This window comes from Neolamprologus brichardi, chromosome 6 (genome assembly GCF_056152115.1).
Source record: "Neolamprologus brichardi isolate AB-2024 chromosome 6, ASM5615211v1, whole genome shotgun sequence".
Lineage (NCBI taxonomy): Eukaryota > Metazoa > Chordata > Actinopteri > Cichliformes > Cichlidae > Neolamprologus > Neolamprologus brichardi.
In genome coordinates, this window is record NC_142109.1 from 22,340,086 (window position 1) to 22,359,242 (window position 19,157).

At 39.1% G+C, this 19,157-nt stretch overlaps 1 protein-coding gene across 1 annotated transcript in view; it reads right to left on the reverse strand.

The window, feature by feature from the left end:
• Positions 1-19,157, reverse strand: part of usp43a (ubiquitin specific peptidase 43a) — a 112,509-nt gene that overhangs the window by 41,939 nt on the left and 51,413 nt on the right. Inside the window, exons 5-6 of the mRNA XM_087842551.1 lie at positions 13,360-13,495; positions 9,135-9,279 (exon numbers count right to left, since the gene is read on the reverse strand). Coding sequence (XP_087698677.1) covers positions 9,135-9,279; positions 13,360-13,495 — 281 coding nt within the window. The remainder of the gene's footprint in view (positions 1-9,134; positions 9,280-13,359; positions 13,496-19,157) is intronic.

Genomic DNA, 19,157 nt, shown 5'->3' on the forward strand with positions numbered 1-19,157 from the left:
AATTTAAATAGTCAAGTAAAATACAGATATATGAAAACTCTACAGGAACAAGGTTTTGTAGTTCTTTATTTCCCACCTCTTAATAAAAGAAATCTAAGGAAAGCAAGCGTGAATAGATGTAAAGCTGAGATAAAGTGCCACCAAAAAAGCGAGAAGGGAGACTAATAAGGTGTAAAGAAAGAGCTCAGTGAAAGAACTTCTTTTTGAAATGAGAAAGGAAAAGTGCAAAAACACAAAACATCTCCGACTTCTAATTCATGTCTAATTAAGTACATTTTTTTGAAAAAAAAAAAATCATTTAAATCTGACGTATTCTAAAACAATTTTTAAGATGTTAAGAATTATTACTATCAAACAATTAGAGACAGGGGAACATATAACTCTTACTACTGAGAGGACCAGAGCAAAAAGCACTTTTAAAATCAGAAAGTAATATGTCCTGTGTGGCGAGTGGTATCATAACCGATATGTCCTGAGGACACTGGGAGAAATACCTGCCAGACTGTTATTCTCACACCTTCATCTATCCCTTATTGAGATGGATAGAGCAGACCCATGAAGTGAAAGAGGTTTTTGTGGAGTAGAAAGTGGGAGGAGTGGAAGGTATCAGAGTGGAAAAGAAAGGAGAGACTGTAAGAGTGAGAAGAGCGTCCAGACCTAAAGGAAAGAACAGTCGTTTGTCATTTGTAAAGAGTGATTTCCAAGCAAAGACTTCAGGTGTGAGAGACACTTGACGACTGGAACACTGTATGCCTTCTCATGTACGTACTGACTTATTTCTGATGTTATAGTAATAACGGGCACATATAGAGAAAAAGTGAGGAAAGAACAAGGGAATCAAACCAATAACTCTTTGTTTAAGATGCCAGGGTGTACGTGGTATCATTCTCATTGCCAACCGGCTATCAGGTTGACCCACATTAAGCTATTTGTTGTTGTTATTGCAACAATGTCATGGCTGCTGTAAAATTCTCCTTGTAATCTGCTCTTTGTAATTAAAAGATAAACCCTGAGACTGAAGTGGATGCAACTGAACTAAGTGGAAAAGAGATACAAAAAGAGGATTATGAGGTGAAAGAAACAAAAACAGAAACAGAAACTGCTCTTGGGAATGGAGGTGGTGTGTACGGCAACATTAATTAAACAACTCAGTCCCGCAGAAGACTCCTCCGGCATTCATTCTCGTCTTAACTCGCCATCCTTTAATTTTTTCTTTTTTTTCTTATCTTATCCTCTTACACTGGTGCTCTATTTATCATTGTCAGTATCTATTTTCCATTCTTTCCCTAAAAAGTCTCCATCATCTTAATGTTAGGGATGAATCAGCCCTCAGCTACAAAGAAGAGTCAGTAATGAAGGATAATAAAAGTGGTAATTGCCACATCAGGAGATTATTGAGAGTTTTTTAGACCTGTGAGATGGGTGAAGGAGAGATTGTTATACCTGGGAGGACAAAGCAGTCTTTTATAAAGTATGTTACTCTTCCTTACTGTAAGCTTTAACACCTAACTGCCTAACTGCAGTTTGCTTTCATGCAGACATATGCAAGCTTCAACTTTCGTATCAAAGTCTGGAAAGCCAATGCTAAATAATGGTATCTGGCAACCGTGTTACAGTGTGGTTTGTAGCTGGTGAACACAAATATCTTTAAGATGGTTAAGATGGCATTTAAAAGTGAAACCCTACAGTGCTGCTCCTAGTATCGACAGAGGATTTGAGTCAGCATTTGCTGGAAATGTGCCCTTGATCATCCCATTACTTTGCAAAATTCAATTCACAGATGAAATGTTTCAGACAAAAGTCAATTAGGAAACACTTCTGCTCATTGCTGAAGTGTAACAATAAGGTTGTGTGTGCAGTACAGACTAAACAAAAGCCTGCGTGAACACTCCGGCACATAAATGATGAGAAAGGACACTCCTTCCAAGCAGTGCGGGAGCCAGATCAGGGACACGTGTCAGCACAATCCACATACCCGACCAAAAATATCCAGGTGAACCCGCTACCTTACAGTCTTGAGCAAATCTGAGGTCTTGGCAGCAAATACTCATCTGACCACACAATGGCTCAGATGAGAGCAAAGCAGCTGAGCCTCACGCCAAGAGCAAAATTACAGATTAGGCAAGCTGCACAGAAGGAACTGAACACACCTGATGCTGCCCTATTTTTTCCTCTCTTCTCTACGTTCCTTCCCTTAAATGCATCCATTTAACCGTCTGTCATATACAGCAGGAAGGCACAACGTTGTGTCAAGAGTGGTCACCGCACAAACCCTATTAAGAGGAACAACACATGCGAGCAACAAAGCTACAATTCTTCTTTACACTTAGTTACATCATGTCTAAAACTCAACCAGCTTTCCGTGATGCATACTTTGCTAGATGTGGTCCAGACAGTAAAGAGGACGGTATATGAAACGGTGCAGTCGGAGCACAGTCTGCTGCACAAACTTCGTGATGACATAATTTCCAAATGGCCCAAAGTATCTTTTTCTGCATCTTGTTCTGTTAAGGACTGTTCTGTTAACCTTAATTTTATTCTACACTCACCAGCCACTTCATTAATTTAGCCTCGCTAGTAGCAGACTGGACCCAATTTTTGTCGTGGAGATTCAACAAGGTGCTGGAAACATTCCTCAAAGACCATGTTGAAATCGTGGCGTCAGTCAGTTGCTAAAGGTTTATCAGCTGCATCTATGACGCAAATGGTCAGGAACAATACTCAGGTGAGCTGTGAGTAAGTATGACAAGAAAATATCTATCTCCCACTCTATTACACTGCTGCCACCAGTCTGAATCGCTGACACAAGGTAGCATGGATTCATGTTTTTTTTGGTTACACCAAACTGTCTCAGCAGAAATTGAGACTCATCAGAGCGGCCAACGTTTTTCCAATCTTCTGTTGTCCAATTTTGCTGAGTCCGTGTGAATTTCAGTCTCGGTTTTTGTTCTTTTTGCACCCAGTATGGTCTCCTGCTGGACGTGTTCTGCATTCAGAGATGCTCTTCTGCATACTCTGGCAATAACGAGCGGTTATTTGAATCACTGTCGTCTTCCTATCAGCTTGAAGCAGTCTGGCCACTGTCTGACGATGCCAGAAGTCTTTTCTATTTTCTCTTTTTGGACCTTTCTCTGTAAACCCCAGAGATAGTTGTGTTAATCTACATGCCTAAATGCACTGAGTTGCTGCCATGTGAACGGGAATATCAACAGATCGAACAACATGAGAGAGCCCTCTTTTGTAAAACATCTATAAAAGCAGAACATAAACAGAAGACCTTTTTTCCCTGCTGACTGGTTACTTAAACATAATTAAGATGTGTTCTGAGCTCATCGTACACTAGATGTTTCAACATGCTTGTTGGAAGATGAAGCATTCAAGCCAGCATTTATGCACTGTTTGTGTTCTTCTTAATAAGGCTGCTGAGATGACAGTAGCTCTTATTTCCCACATGAGTTAAGAACACTTTCCAGAGGCAGTTGTGGTGATCAGGGCAGTGACTGTAGATACATGAAATTTCTTTTTGCCTCCATTCTCTTCAGGTTATTTTACATGATGAATTCTATTGGAGGGCCACGAGTTCCCTGATGAATCTTCCTGGAATATATTTGCTTTTCTGCGCTTAGTTCGCTTTAGGCGGCATGTAACTGTCTTAATGGAACTGGAAGGAATATGTACTTGGCAGCATTTAATTTGCATGTGTGATGTCTTTGTCTCAGTGCGAGTCTATTTATGTATGTGTTCATAAGCACATACATCTCAGCTCTGCACACGTACAATCATTTGTCTCATCATATCAAAATTATAGTTAATAGTTAATCATAGTAGACAAATTTAAACGGCGCACACCATTTGAAACAAATTGTTACTTTATTTTATGTTAATTTGTTTATACTAGTTTTATTTTTATATTATACAAAGTTGAAATTTCATTTTCATTCAGAATAGAAGGAAGTCACCATTAGTAGAGTTATCAGTCATTTATTTTTTTAAAGCTGCATCTGTTTACTTTATTGTCTCTTTCTGTCTCGACTTTTTAATGTACCATTTGCTCGGCCCAATTAAATATTGTCTAATAAATATTGATATTGTTGGATTTTCAATCTAATGTGCCGACCACATAAATAAGACCAGTGTGTATAATCCAGGGGATTCTCTTTTTAATAAAGCCCAGCTGGACAGCCACAGTGCAACACTTGCCGCCCTGCACCGAGCTCAAACCTGGACTACTCTCTCCCTTTCCCATCAGTCTATTTATGTGCAAATTGCCCAGACTGTTAAGGCTGAAATAGAACGATATTGTGGCGCTTTAGACCTAATTGATTTTTCAGTGTTTTCTACCGAGAGGCCTCCTACTGCTGCAAAACCTCATTACTGTACTATGGAGCAGTTTTGATTCAATATACCCCAGAATGTTTACTGATAAAGTTAAACAAAATCCAGCCCAGCCCATTCGCGCACACAGCCAGAAAGAAATCCTTCTCAAACCGCTCTCCACTAAACTTGGTTACTTTTCTTGATGTTGAAATTTAGGCTCTCTATCCCTTTTTTTGTCTTGCTGTTACGTGAAGGGCTATTCATTATTCATATATTTATAATGATGATAGAGGAGAGAGAGCTTTTGGGCCTTTGTACCTTCATCATTAGCATCCTAATTACCCTTGTTTTCCCACAAAGAGGAACTGTGGGGAGGGGGAAAATGTTGGAAAAGGACAAGGAAGGAGTCAGTGGCTAATGGAGCCTATTCAAAAACAAGTTATTTGCCAAAAAAAACACACTTTCATATTCATTTTTTTCCACCCAGAGTCACAAAACGACTTCTCAGTGGCCACTCAGGTGGGTAAACCTAACTGTGAAACAGCTGATCTGTCACTTTCGTCCAGACTAAAATATCTGAACAAGTGTTAAAATATTGTCTCCAAATTTTGCGCAGAGACTCTCCCAGAGCCTTCCAGTATGTCTGCAGACTCTTATTCTGTTTACATTTTGTTCAGACCTCAAATAGAAAACATGGTTAGAGAGTTATCTTTCTCACCTTTGTAAAGCAGCAAGGTTGGCATGGCAAATATATAATTTTCTGTGTTGCAGAGGTAAAGAAGAAAATAATCATCTGTATTTCTGACTGCACGTCGAGAATCTGCTGTGCGGTAATTTGCCTTATTAAGTGTTTATTCTGTGCCACTGTGTGCTGTGAAAGCACATTTTCAGTCCACGTTTGCTTGCCTTGCTTCCACCATGAAAAGGTAGCACTATTCTGAGCTGCACCATATAACTTTTCTATAAGTCATCCTACAGCTGTCAGAAACACGACCGCGAGATAGAGACTCCTGAGAATACATCGTATAGGTAACTGTGTTTATGCCTGTGCAAATTTGTATGTGTCAGTATTTTAGTAAAACATAAGCAATAACATAAGTGTTGCAAAAAATTTTGCCAACTGAAACAAATTAGTCAAGAAAATGAGACATGAAATAAGGTTTTTGAGCCTTTGCATTGCTGGTTTCACATTTAATAACCTTGGCAATAAAGTCTATACTCTGTGACAATTACTGTCGGTGTACAAATCCAATTTGGTCACAGATGATCTGGGAAAATTAGCTGCTCTTACATGCCACATTTATCATTTCTGTAAATCAAAGATTAAACCTGAAGGGACGGGACATGCTTGTAGTGTCTATTTCATCATGAACACGTGCATTAGTAAGGCTGGCACATTCTTACTGAGAGTTGACACAAATAAGAGAAGACAAGCAAACCCATTCTCCAATTCCGATCATCTACCACAACTCACTCACAATCTCATAAATAAATTATTTTTCAATTTTGTACCAAGTCCCTAAAACTATTGTTTTTCTGCTCCTACTCCTGCCTGGTGAGATCTGATCCCAATTAAAGTAACTGCTAAAAGTGGAATTCATACATGAACATGCCAAACAAATTTGCATCTCTTGGAAGGAAACAAATCTCGGACCTCCGGAGGAGGTTGTTATGTGAGTAAGCTATTCATTGCATTCAGTCCTAAAGGCTTTCTATACAGTCATCTGTTTGCTTCTCGCTGGGCTTCACATTCCCACACAAACTGCAAAACAAACTACATGACAGACAGCAGCAATATCAGAGCTCTGCTCAAAATAATGAATAAATAAATAAATAAAAAATGTGGCTTGCGTGAAAAGATCCTGTATAAAATTACACTCCATTTCCCTCATAGCAATCCCTGCTATTTCATTTGGGTATGACTTTCTTCTTTCTTCTTCTCCAGCAATACCTACTGGTTAAAAACCCGCATGAGTCCTGCTGAGCAATTTTGCTACCGTCACCCTTTCTCTTAGCGATCTCCATATCTGCATATGTATCAACACTTGCCACTGGAGCTGAATGATAATCTGAGATCTCAACATAATATAAAATACCTACGTTTAACTTTTTTATTTAGTTGTAACACTGTTTAAGTTTCAATAAGCCACGAACAACAGTACGGTTTAATTCTCAAAGGTTATACCTACTGTGATGAAGATTAATGTCCTTTGCACCAGCAGCTCGACTTGAAACACTCCACACCTTCCCTCTGTGCTTCAGATAATAAAATTTAATTACTCTCCAAATAAAAGCTGCCCTGTATTATTAATGTAAAATGCTTTTTTCTAACAACTGACAAGAAGAAATTAAAGATCCATATATCATCTGTTATATCCACAATATCATGCCGAGGTCTACAAGGCAATGAGTGTGTAAATTAATGCAATACATGCTAAGACTCTGCTGTGATTATGAGGCGTGACAATTTATCATTTTCATCTGATGTTCACAAGAAAGTCACTTTGACACAGATTAATTATGTGTGATTTATTACAGATGCATGCCTGCATATATAGGTTTGTACTTAGTGTACTGCTTCACCTCAAAGGTCATATAGTGTAAATCTAATAGATTAATCAATTGACTTCTACAGTAGTGCTGTGTGTGACTTTGTTGTGTAGTAAAACCTTTAGATTTCCATAAAACAATAGATTTCAGAGTGAAAACTTTAGGTTTTAAAGTTAGACTGAAGGTTAGAAGCTTTAGCAATTTTTTCAGAGTCCGGGAAATAACCTAATGTCCTCAGAAGGGATGGAAACCTGTGAATGTGTTTTTGACAAACGTTTGTGTTCCTATGCAAGTGTGAGTGAAAACACACTGTATGCCTGCGCCCTCTCCCAGTATTGTGACATTGTTTTGACTGCGAAGTGACAATACAAAGGCCTCCTGTTGAGAAAGTGAAGAGTCTTAATTTTTCATGAGCACTTTGAGCTCTGAAATAAATTATTGATGTCATTCTTTTTCCAGGGGTAACAAAATCTCTCATAAAGGCTTTGTTGTTGGTTAACTAGAAACTGTTCTCTTAAAGTAAGTTGTGGGGTCAGTGGCAGGTGCTGGTTTTAAGTCCGGAGTTGTCTTTTTCGGGGTGAGGTGCTGCGACTGAGAAGGGCAAGCTTGGCTGTGCCACATGACCAGTGAAGTGAGGATGCACCTTTGCAAAGATGTTCTGAGAAAACTGAAGAAAAAAAGATTTATTTCAGGGTTGGTGAGTGTGACACCTCAGGATAGTAGATCCTGAGGTGTCACACCTCGGGCTTCTAGCTTCAGAGACTCAAGGTGTTTTCACACATAGACTGCATCTCTGAACTTTTGTACATGCTATACATCATTCAACAGAGGTGCACATGAAAATGAAAAAGTCATATCGAATATTAGCTACTCTCCTGCCAGTTCATTAATACAAATGTGATCCCAGATTCCACCAATAGGTGAGAAGCACAACTAATATTCCCCTGTGATCTCTGTTTGTGAATGAGTTTCCTGCCTCCTACGTGCCCTGTCCAGGCAGCTTCCTTACCTAAACCCCATAGAGTACTTCCACTAGCATCTAGAGAGGATTACTTCTTGCTGTGTGCTACAAAGACAGCTGCGGAAATCATCCTAAGCAAGAAGCGCTTCGAGAGCGCAAACCTGCAGCAGCTCGCTCTCTGTGCAGAATTAACTTTGAAGGGAACATGCAAACGCTACCAAAGACATCAACTAATTCTGATAAAACCAAACAGAAAATGGCTTTAGAAATTGACTAATGAAATGTGCACATGGGAAAATGCTTTATGGTTTTTTCACCACTTCTCCGTACAAATAAAACAGATGAAAGCGGCACAAGACATTATTTGCTCTCAGCCTCACCTAAGATGTGCATTTAGAAGCTTCATATGAAACGAGTTTTAGGATATAAGTAATCTCTGTCTCAGCTTTCTACCTGCAACTCCTTTATGAAACAGAGACATTCCTTGAGGAGACTGCTTATATTTTTTAGCCTTTCTCGAAAGGAAAATACTACTACTAATAATAATAATGGATTGCATTTATATAGTGCTTTTCGAGAACCTCAAAGCGCTGTACAATTCCACTATTCATTCACTCTCACATTCACACACTGGTGGAGGCAAAATACAGTTGTAGCCACAGCTGCCCTGGGGCAGACTGACCGAAGCGAGGCTGCCATATCGCGCCATCGGCCCCTCTGGCCAACACCAGTAGGCGGTAGGTGAAGTGTCTTGCCCAAGGACACAACGACCAAGACTGCAAGCAAGAATGGGTGATCAAGAATATAAGAAGCCCCTCTCTTAAGTGTTACCTTAAATGACAAGAGAGAATTTGTTCTTGCCATGATCTGCGACACTCAACATCCTAGGTACAATAATTTAATTTGTGTGCGAACAAAAAGATAAGACAAAACTCAAAGTTTCTATTTGAATTATGTTGCCATTCAGACGTGACATGTAATTTCATTTGTTTAGGTGCTGTCATGCATAGAGAAACAGAATGAAAGGAAGAATACAAAACACCCTGCAGACAGTGACCCTCTCCTCAACAAAGTAAAGTTTCAGCTTTTGAAAAACACGGTGGTTAATGAAACATGAGGACTCGGTGGAAGTGAAAAACGGTTACAAGTGTAAGTGCGAATTAGTGTGAATAAAAGTTAATCAAAAGGACCGAGGGAGGCTGACAAAAAGAAAATTGGAAATGAAGAAAAAAAGATAAATTGCCAAACGAGTGTGGGAAGTCAGTGTCTGCAGTGCCTTTGATGGACAGCCTGTTGCCATGGTTACCTGAGTGTTGTGCGGAGCCTCCACGACTGGAGAGTGAAGGAGCCTGGAAGGCATAGACAACATCGCTATCAGCAATTGCAGTCAGGTCGTCTTCATCTGAGAAGGAACGCTGGAACCCCGTGGAATACAACTCCACCAGGATGACCTAGAGAGACGGCACGAGAGAGAAAGATTATCCATGTTTGTTTCTACAAACGTGCCTCATGCAGTGCTTGCGCAGCTCGTTTCTTTCGGTTTCCTGCAAGAATGTTTCGGACCTGAAAATAAAGGAAAAACACACACACACTGAGTAACACTGCTGATCAGGTACAGAGAGAGATTACACTTTGTGACTAAAACATCAGGACAAACCGTGACGATACAAGCATCTGCAAAGGGGCTATAATTAGTAAAATGTGTTTTCAGCGATGTGTATTTCCTAGTTCAGTGTTCAGGAGCTTGAATGACACTGCAACTCACCTTTGTGACTGTTTTAATCACTGAAGTACAAACTGGATAGTTAGTTGTGGTTGGATGAGCCACATGATTGTAGCTTACTTAGCTTGACTCCTGCCAAGAACCTTTAACATGTGAGATTTTCTATGTCTTGTTGCTCGTATCTAACCATGCATGCAGTAAAGAGTGTCATGACACTTACTGCTGACAGAGCAAAATGATGATGATGAAGTGCCTGAAGTCTAAATACAGTACTCAGTTAAATATGTACACTTTTTCTTTTTTAATTTAGTCCCAGCAAACAACATGTTAAAAAAAACACAAAAGACTGATGATCCTGTGAAATAATTTATGAACCAACAGAGTTGTTATTGCTTTTTAATATAAATCATTTTTATTTTATTTGTGTTTATTCAACATTTAAAAACACCCCAAAACACCAGTTTTACGTCTTTGTGGCATCATGGTAACTGTACATTTTTCCGCACAGAGCAGTGCTATCTTAAATCACGTGATCACATGACATGGCGAGATGATGTCCAATCAAAATCAAAATATTGCGATGATCATATACCTGACAGATGAATAACTGCTTCAATAGGAGAATTTCTGTTGACAATATGTCACTCCACAGTCATCAAATACAGGCAAACACCAAAGAGGCGCCTCTGTCGTGCAATGCAAAAAGCATAACAAATACTAAGAGATGCACAGCTCAAAGCAGTCCTTGAAATCTTACAGCTGCCGTGATGCAGTGAGTGATGTGTGTGTCGATTTATTCTCAGCCCAGCATCTGCCGATACTTTGGTGTGGATGCCTGTGTATTTTTTCCCATGTTATTCCAGGTGGCAGTGCAGTGGTTAGACATGTAACCTCACAACAAGAAGGTCCTGGGTTTGAATCCAAAGGGGTGCCTTTCTGTGTGGAGTTTCCATGTTTTCCTGTATTGACTCTCTTCGGGTACTCCAGCTTCCACAGTCCAAAGAGATGCATGGGGTTAGGTTAACTGGTGAATTACCTAACCCCATGCATTACCTGTAGGTGTAAATGTTTGGCTTCCTCTATGTGCCAGCCCTGCAATAATCTGTATATGTTTATCTGATCTGCCATTCAGTCACCAGGCTTTCACATAGCTAACACAGAAGACAACACAGATTTTTAATGAAGCAAAATCTTTACTGTGTGAAGTGTGTTTCCGAAGTATTATTGGCTTTTTCAATCCCTAAAAGCTGTTGGACTACTAACAAGAACTAGTGGGAGTTTTGCTGCCCTACACCATCAAGGACCAGTGAAGAGTGTCATTACTGCTCAGTGCGCCAGAATGAGGTGAAGAAGACACCCTCAAAAAAGGACTAAGCTGAAGCCATAATGTGAAATTTATACTTCACCAGAAGCATTTTTAAAAAGCACTTTTCAGTTTTAGAAGAAAAAAGACTAAGGATAGGGGCTAATTACTCGATCTGTCGAATCCAGCTCAACTAAATGTCCTCAACCATCCCACTGCTATTAAAGAGGAGTGCATCTGATTCACTTTCTTGTCAGTGTCTCACACAAAGTAAACGAGGCAGTCGCTGCTAAAAAACAAAACAGCACTTTCATGTTTAACTCATATTAATGTTTTTTTTTCTTTTTGGAAAGCAAACTTTAGATATGGAGCCTCTTTCTGGCTTCATCCTTCCCATGTCTGTCTTGCACAGTGTACATTGTATATTTTCTCATGATGTCTAACAAGTTTAATTGCGTGGATGGGACACTGAGCCATATTACAGGCAATAATCCTCCAAATGGAGGCAGCTGCATTGGACAAAAAAAGAGGGAATAATTGCCTGCATGTTAATCTAAGCACTTTGAATCCCCTCTGAATGGGAATCCATCTGTCTTTAAATTTATTTTTGTCAAAACCACAGAAATGATCACAATGTTACAATTTTACTTTATTTTATTTCATTTTGTATTTACTTTGTCTTCATCTGTTATAGTTCAGCTGTTCTGCCCTTTGTCTGCAATTCTTCTGTATAGCCTGATGGGCTTATTGTGTAAGTTCTAGTGTATAAAGGTTGATGTACACCAAACCACACGAATAAAAAATATATGAAAATATATTTGTGCAACAGTTAAGATAACTCATACACATTAGAAATACAATAAACAGAACCCTCCACTCGGTACGGATTGGTCAGACCACACCCATCTCCTGTATCTTGTGGTGCAACCGCACTTACAAAATCAACCAACAAGCCGAGAAATAGTACACAATGTGAGTGTATTGCATTTCACTTCTGTCTTGATGAGGACTGTTTGAGTGTGTGCTGCTCGCTTGCTGCTATGGACCCAGCTTCAGCAAAGCCAAGAACATTCATCATCTGTTTCAGGACAGGGCAATGACTGATGAACACACACCTCTAGAACTTTTCCTTTGACATTTTTACCTATTGGTGACATTTACCTGGAAGTGTGTGCATTTAGTCAAGAGTACAGATGCACTCGGCTAGAGAAATGGCTTCTGCTTACTATTTTACTCATTAACCCTATGATTAGAAGCAAAACATACCTCACAAACACAAAATAGGATGTTTTGTGTTTGTGTTGTTCACTATACCGTTGCTACAAAATTATTTGGGGCATATTGCTAATCATACATGTTATTAAAACAAAAGCAGAGCATTTCCCCACATTTGAGGCCATGGACGCCACAAACTTCCTATTTTTGGAAAAGGGCAACAGAGGATAGGGAAGGCTTGCTGGGGGAGGAAGTATTTCTACCTATTTATACCTACAATGTAAAAGAAATGTGACAGATAGGTTGAATAATCAATCCATGGCAGAAGGAGGACTCTTTAAATAACTCATCCATGGCAGGCATACACTGTTTCAGTTAGCTGAAATGATCAAACATTCTCTCACTTTTTCTGTTTGATTAAGGTATAATGTATTGTCACGATGTGCCATGATGTGAATTTAAAACTTGTCTTAAATATTAAAAAACGTCATTAGCACTGTGACTTTTGAAATGATAAAATACAGCAGTAGTTGAGCTATTAATTAAAAAATAAATTATGATGCAGTTGCAGCGAACAACTCATTTAATTGACATTAAATTCAGCATTAAATGTTCAAATGAGAGTTCTTAGAACAGGACATCAGATTTTAGAAATGCTGCTTTGACTCCACTGTCTTTGTGTGTCTTTCTGACCTCATCCGCTCACGTCTCTGGTGGGAGGGACTAAGACACGTGGACAGGGGTCAAAGACAAAAATTAAATATTTGCAAATTGGGAAATAAAAAAGAGGCATGTTCTAGTTTTACTTTCTACTCTTTTCCCTCCTTTGTAATTGTGTGCCCCATTTGTCCTTTGTCTGTTTACCTTGTGAGTTTATTTTTCTGTGTGTATTGTTGTATACCCAGTGCCTACGTTATCACATTTGGCTTAGTTTTTTTTCTTTGTTACTTCCTTTGAACTTTCTGAGAACCGTGGCAATCCTTTTAAAAAAAAATAAAACCTTGCTTTTTGTTCCTCTCCCTGAGTTCTTGGATTCACCTCTGAACTGATCATAATCACTTAAAGATATTTTTAAGGAACCTAATAATCTGTACAATATGAATACAATAGCAGCTAAAAGTCTCAAAAGTGGGTCCAGTACAGGTTATCTTTCTTTTGTTTTGTTTTTTTCTCTGCTTGGGTAGAGAAGGACACTTATTATTTATTATTTAGTTATTGGGAACGCAATGCAACATGGTCTTGATCAGTGTAATCCACTTCTTCTGTACACTCTGTACACTGTGTGAGTACCTGGTCAGGAGAGATGTTGCCCTCCGCTGCTACCAAAGCTCTCAGAGTGGACAGGGAGCCAAACAGCGGTACAGCCAGCCCCACTCGCAGATGCCTCTGACCCTTTGTGTTGAACACCAACGTCACACACATTGGCCTATGAGATAAAAAAGAGGAATAAAGGGTGTGAGTGTGTTTTTCTGTAAGGAAAGAAATGGTAGAGCACACTGGGAAAGATCAATACATGCTCATGAACACAGTAGTAAGTTATTCTGCAGGGGTTTTTTTGTTTACATTGTTACATATTTTAAACTCTGGCACGCTGAGTTATTTATACAATATATTTATATGCAGATACACACATGTCTTTCTCACATAGTGTGAGTAAAGACACGTACATATAAATCTTAACTGGAAACTGACTAATCCAACTGTGCAGCATTCAAAAATGCCAGGGGCAACAAAAACAGGTTGGTTCGTTAAAGAGACGCTTTCGGGCATAGCTGGGTCTTCATGAACTCCAGGTATCAAACAGCAAAATAAAACCGTTGAGCTGTTTAATATCTAATCAGTTCAGGGAAAAGATTTCCTCTGACACTGTTATATCAAATCTAATTTCATGAGCATAAAACATCCCTTTGTGATCTCATTTAATATCTCCTATGATTTAACTTGTCAGATTTCACCTCCGAAGGGTTTCATTTCTCCCTAGTGTTTGTCCAGATTTATGCATGACTGGGCAAGCTGAACAAAACCCCTGCAGGTCCCTCAGGAAGCGGCTGTATGCTGGGACATGTCCGTTTTACAGCAATAGGAACACTTTCTGGGAAGAATCAAGGAGTGAAAATGATTGTGGGGTGGGATTGGGGTGGATTGGGACAAAAAGAAAAAAACAAAAAACAGGAGTCAGTCTGATCCAAAAACTGAGAAAACTGATGGATGAGTAGGAAGAAAAGCCCTGATAGGCTACTGGGTCTACTCTCTCTACTTATCTATATATTTGCTATCAATAATCCCTATTCATCATTAACTAATTCATTACCTGATTGCAAAGACTTTTTTTTCTAGTGACATCTGAAGAAGTTAAGACCTAAGTTAAGAAGCTCAAGCAACACGTGTAACATACAGAGCAACTTTATGGCTTGACCCACGCATTTTGGGTTGCAGCTTTTTACTTTCAACTGTGTGGAACTCCAATATATGATGAACTGGATTTATTATGTGGAGCATGATGAATCCAGTATGCTCATGAAACAGTCAGCGCTTGTATTTTTTAAGAATGCTTAAGGTCCATGGTCCATGTTAATGTCGTTTTGGCACTTGGTTTGGTAACCTTTCTGCAAAGCTCAGATCACGAATTCAAAACTCGATTAAAATGCCTGGAATAATTAGCATTCTTCTCCATCTTCTCTCCAGGAGATACTCGAAAAGCAGAGTTTGAAAATCGCTGAAAATCACTGATGATATAAATTGCATCCTTTATAAAGAGTAAAGGAATAAAGTTTTTTTTAGTGTCAATTACTAAATGGTAAAAAGTGCAGCTTGACTGTGTGTTGGTATGTGTGCTATCTTATATGTTGTGTTTCTGTCATTTGTCAAATATACATTTCTCCCAAAGGAGACATTAAAGGCGACTCTAATCTAATGTAAATGTTACGACTGCTGTTGTATTGTTGTCTAATATGAAAATCCCAGTGTGCAGGTGCCTCTCCGTGATTGGTGGATCCAGAGGACGGACCATACGGATTAGCTAACGAGCTGGAGATGACATATATCACAGGTTTTGAACTCCAGGCCTGGAGGGCTGGTATCCTGCAGGTTTTAGATGTGTCCTTGATCACAGCTTGAATAACTTGAACACAGCTGATTTAAATGTTTAAATGACCTCCTCAACTCCTCCTAAATGAACTAATCATTTGATTCAGGTGTGTTGACCCAGGGCGATATCTAAAACCTGCAGGACCCTCAAGGCCTGGAGTTCGACACCACTGACTTATATGATGACACCGCCATGGACTCCCATTCATTCATCCTTGGCTCTTCCCAACCAGCAGACCTTTGGAAACATGCCCAATGCTGTTCACCATATACAGGAATGTGCAGGGGTGGACTGCCTTTTTGTTTGATTATAGTTTTCTTCTGTTTTTCTTAATGAGTGAAGCAAGCTGTTGTCATTTGGTTTGATTCTTTTAATTAGGTAAGTTTTGGCATTAAGTCCACCCCGAAGCTATAACCAGCTCCTTTTTGGTGTCAAAAAACCTAACGAGTCAACATATTGTAAATAAATCGTTATCAAACTGTACCAATTGTGTGATGTGACCTTCAAAATGTAAAAATGACCAAAGAACAGTTTAGTTAAGGTGTGGGTGTCACTATCAAGCATCAATAGATTTATTTCTGACACATGTTCACAGGAGCAAATTTGTACAACCTTAAAAATCTTATTAAAAATTACTTATGAAGTGGTAATCATTAATGAAATGACACAAAATTATCCAATAAATGCTGACGCTTTGTTGTCATTGCATATCGTTAAAATATTTCCAGGAGAGGGTTAAAATGATAAGGAAAAATCTAAAATACAAAAGACATTTAGGAATCCCTTCATGGCTTTGTACTGTGCTTTGCTGTTGAGTGTTTGTTTGCTACTGATTATTACAGAGTAAAGAGAAAAACTCAGAGCGAGGAGTGAAAGTAAAGTTGCGCCATCCCATTTGGAAAGAAGGTAGCGTAATCGCTGACACCTCCACTTCCTGTTTTTCCTCATGCATTATTCAGGTGAATAAAGTGTTAGCAGTAGGGATGCTGACAGAGCAGATGGCAGAGTATCTGAGCAGTTGTTTTGTTTATGTTACTCCAAGACGAGATGAGAAGTGTGGGATGACACTTGAGACGAATGGGAAATGGAGATGTCATCCTACAAAGCAGTCTTTTTGAAGCATCCTAGCTCTCTGTGGGTTTAGAGTCTGATAGTCTCGATTAAACAACAACCTGTGAACCGCAACAAGTGCACAGAACTCAAAAACATTCAAAGTGCTCTTAAGCTTGATGCTAGATATATAAATGATATTTATAGCATGTCTATTTTGCTGCAGTGCTTTCCCAGTTTAGATTCTTACATGTACTATGAGCATGAACTTTTTTTTTGCAGAAAGTGCTTGCTTGAAATCATTATTTCTATCGCATTAACATGCATAGTGGTGTTGTTATTGTGCATCGTCTGTTAAAAGTCTGTGAGCATGGTCTTTTCACATAGACAGCATCAGTGTTACACACATGCCTTGGAGGTCAGAGCCCATCCAAAAAGGTCACTGTGGTCTCTCAGCTGCATTCTGATCCCCAATATCCCTTTACAACTATATGCTAAATCAAGTTAGTATGGTAATGAAAAAAAGGCCAGCACAATGGTGTGATGGTTAGTGCTGTTGCCTCACAGCAAGACCGTCCTTCGTTTAACTACAAATAGTCACTTTTCTTTTTGCCTCTGCAATAAAAGATGGATATTTTTGCACATTTCTCTATGAGCATACTATCTGTTTATGGCTATAATTAAGTGCATAATTTAGGTGCCCCTTTTCATATGTTTATTATCATATGATTGACGCTTGTAGTACTATTCTATGTGTAAATTAAGTGGGTCTTAAAGTGTACTTCAATTTATAATGTCTGTTTTGTCAAACAACATAAGCAAGAGTGTGAATCCACTCTGTATTTTTATTTGATTTAATTTTTTTTTGAATACCTAAGTGACTGGAGCCACATGTCCCCGCTACTCTGGCACCCACACTGCATAGACGTTGACAGACTTGTATGAATTGATCGGGAAAAGGTTTCCACTCGCAAATGACCTTTTAAGCAAACGTGGTTGTCACCAAAGGACAGCACTTACATTTTCCCTTTTGCATTTAGTGGTGGTTGCAGTTGTTCTTACATAACTTAAGACATTAGAGCAAGGTAAACATTTTAAAAGACAGCCAATCACTCCTATAGCGCTACTGAATTTGGCTGTTTTTCTTTTTAAAAAATAGGGGAAAACAGGATTTAAAGACAAATTGCAGCAAAATGAGGGTTATTTTTTCATTCATTTGTTTATTTTTGTTGGCAAAACCTGTTGTTTGTATTATTCACAACTACTCCCAGCCCCAAATAATACAGACGTCAGTGATTTCACTTGGGGTGTTTCATCGCACTTCATGCAGCTACCTGTGGAGCCACAAAAGCTTTATATTTGTTTGGTTGGTAACATCATGTTTTTTCATGTTCCCACCTGCAGTCCTGCATTATGATAGTGTATCTTTGTCAAAAATAAAATATCTGTGCCACTTGATATTCCCCTAGAAAATAATAACTGGAACAGCAAGATATAGTTGGATAAGAACTGATCGGTGTGTGAGATTTGTAATACCAAAAAAACCCCAAATAATTAAAAAAACAACCATTACAAGTCAATTCAAAGAAAGCAATGTTCATGACAGCATTAAATGCAATATGAGACCTGCTATAGCCTGCTGATGTTTAGTTTACTCCTGTGTATTCCAAAGTATCGCTTCAGTCATTTTTCCAGTCTGTCTGTCACAGCCTTTTTCTCTTATGTAACAGGAAGTATATCAGGTTGTAATTTTTTTGCCTATCCACTCATGATTTTCACACCTTGTGTCAGTCATTATAGTGATTACATACAGTGTGGTTATGAAACAAGCACTTGTACAATTACAAAATGAGAAACAGGCTTCATCCAATCAAATACTCTACACCTGTGCAGCCTTTGTATTGTTAGAGCCTACCTAAATGACAGATACCCAATGAAAACTCATATCTACAACTACAGCCACTTAAGAATAATAAGTTAGCCTAAAATGCAAGTCTTGGGACTTCACAAAAATCCACACAGGCAAAAGGAGAATCTATAGACTTCACACAGAAAGGCACCAGTGATGGCTGCACAGTAGACTGAAGTCATGTGACAGATTTGTGTTTAGAACTTTTTTGACTATTTTAAATTGAATAACAGTAAGTTTGGTAACAATGATGCCACGACTGCTCAAGGTTAAATATTGTAAAGTTAGGTGATCGGCAGAAAACATTCCCATTCTGCTTTTCTCATTCTCTCTGCCATACTGGCATTATCTACAGCACCCAGGCCTTGATGCCATGCTGGCAGCCAGACCCTTCTGTCTCTCTGGGGGTCTCAGACTTATCAGCATTCAGCTGGGATACTGCTGCAGCAGGACGGTGCAATGAGGCCACTGTGTGTGTGCATGCATATGTGTGTGTGTGTCAGGTCAATGTTTGGCCAGCAGTAAGTTCAAGCTGAACCTGAATGAATTTCTCTGTGTGCTAGGCTATGGAAACTGCAGGAACAGGCTGCATACTGTCACGAGACAGTGAGTGCCTGAGCTGCAAAAATGAGTTTGGAGTTAGCTTGGTGGATGCAGAGAAGATGCAGAAGAGTGACATCTGCATTCCTAAAAATAGGAAGATTCATTGTGTAGCAAATGAAGGCAAACTGAAAAGCTTCCAAAGCCTGGAATGTATTAATGCATTTAACCTAATGTAACCTGTTACTGTTAACTGGTGATTCTAAACTGGCCTTGAATGTGACTGTGAATGGTTATCTGTTTCTCTGTGATACACTGAGATACACTGGCAACCTGTCCAGGGTGTACGCTGCCTTTCACCCCATAACAGATGGCTTAGACTCCAGCATATTTCATGCCTTTTTAGATGCTTTTTGTAGGGGCGAACATTTGTGAAAAAGGGAGATTGCATATGAATATCTTAGGACAGATATCAAAATCTACAGTGTTGTACCCACTACT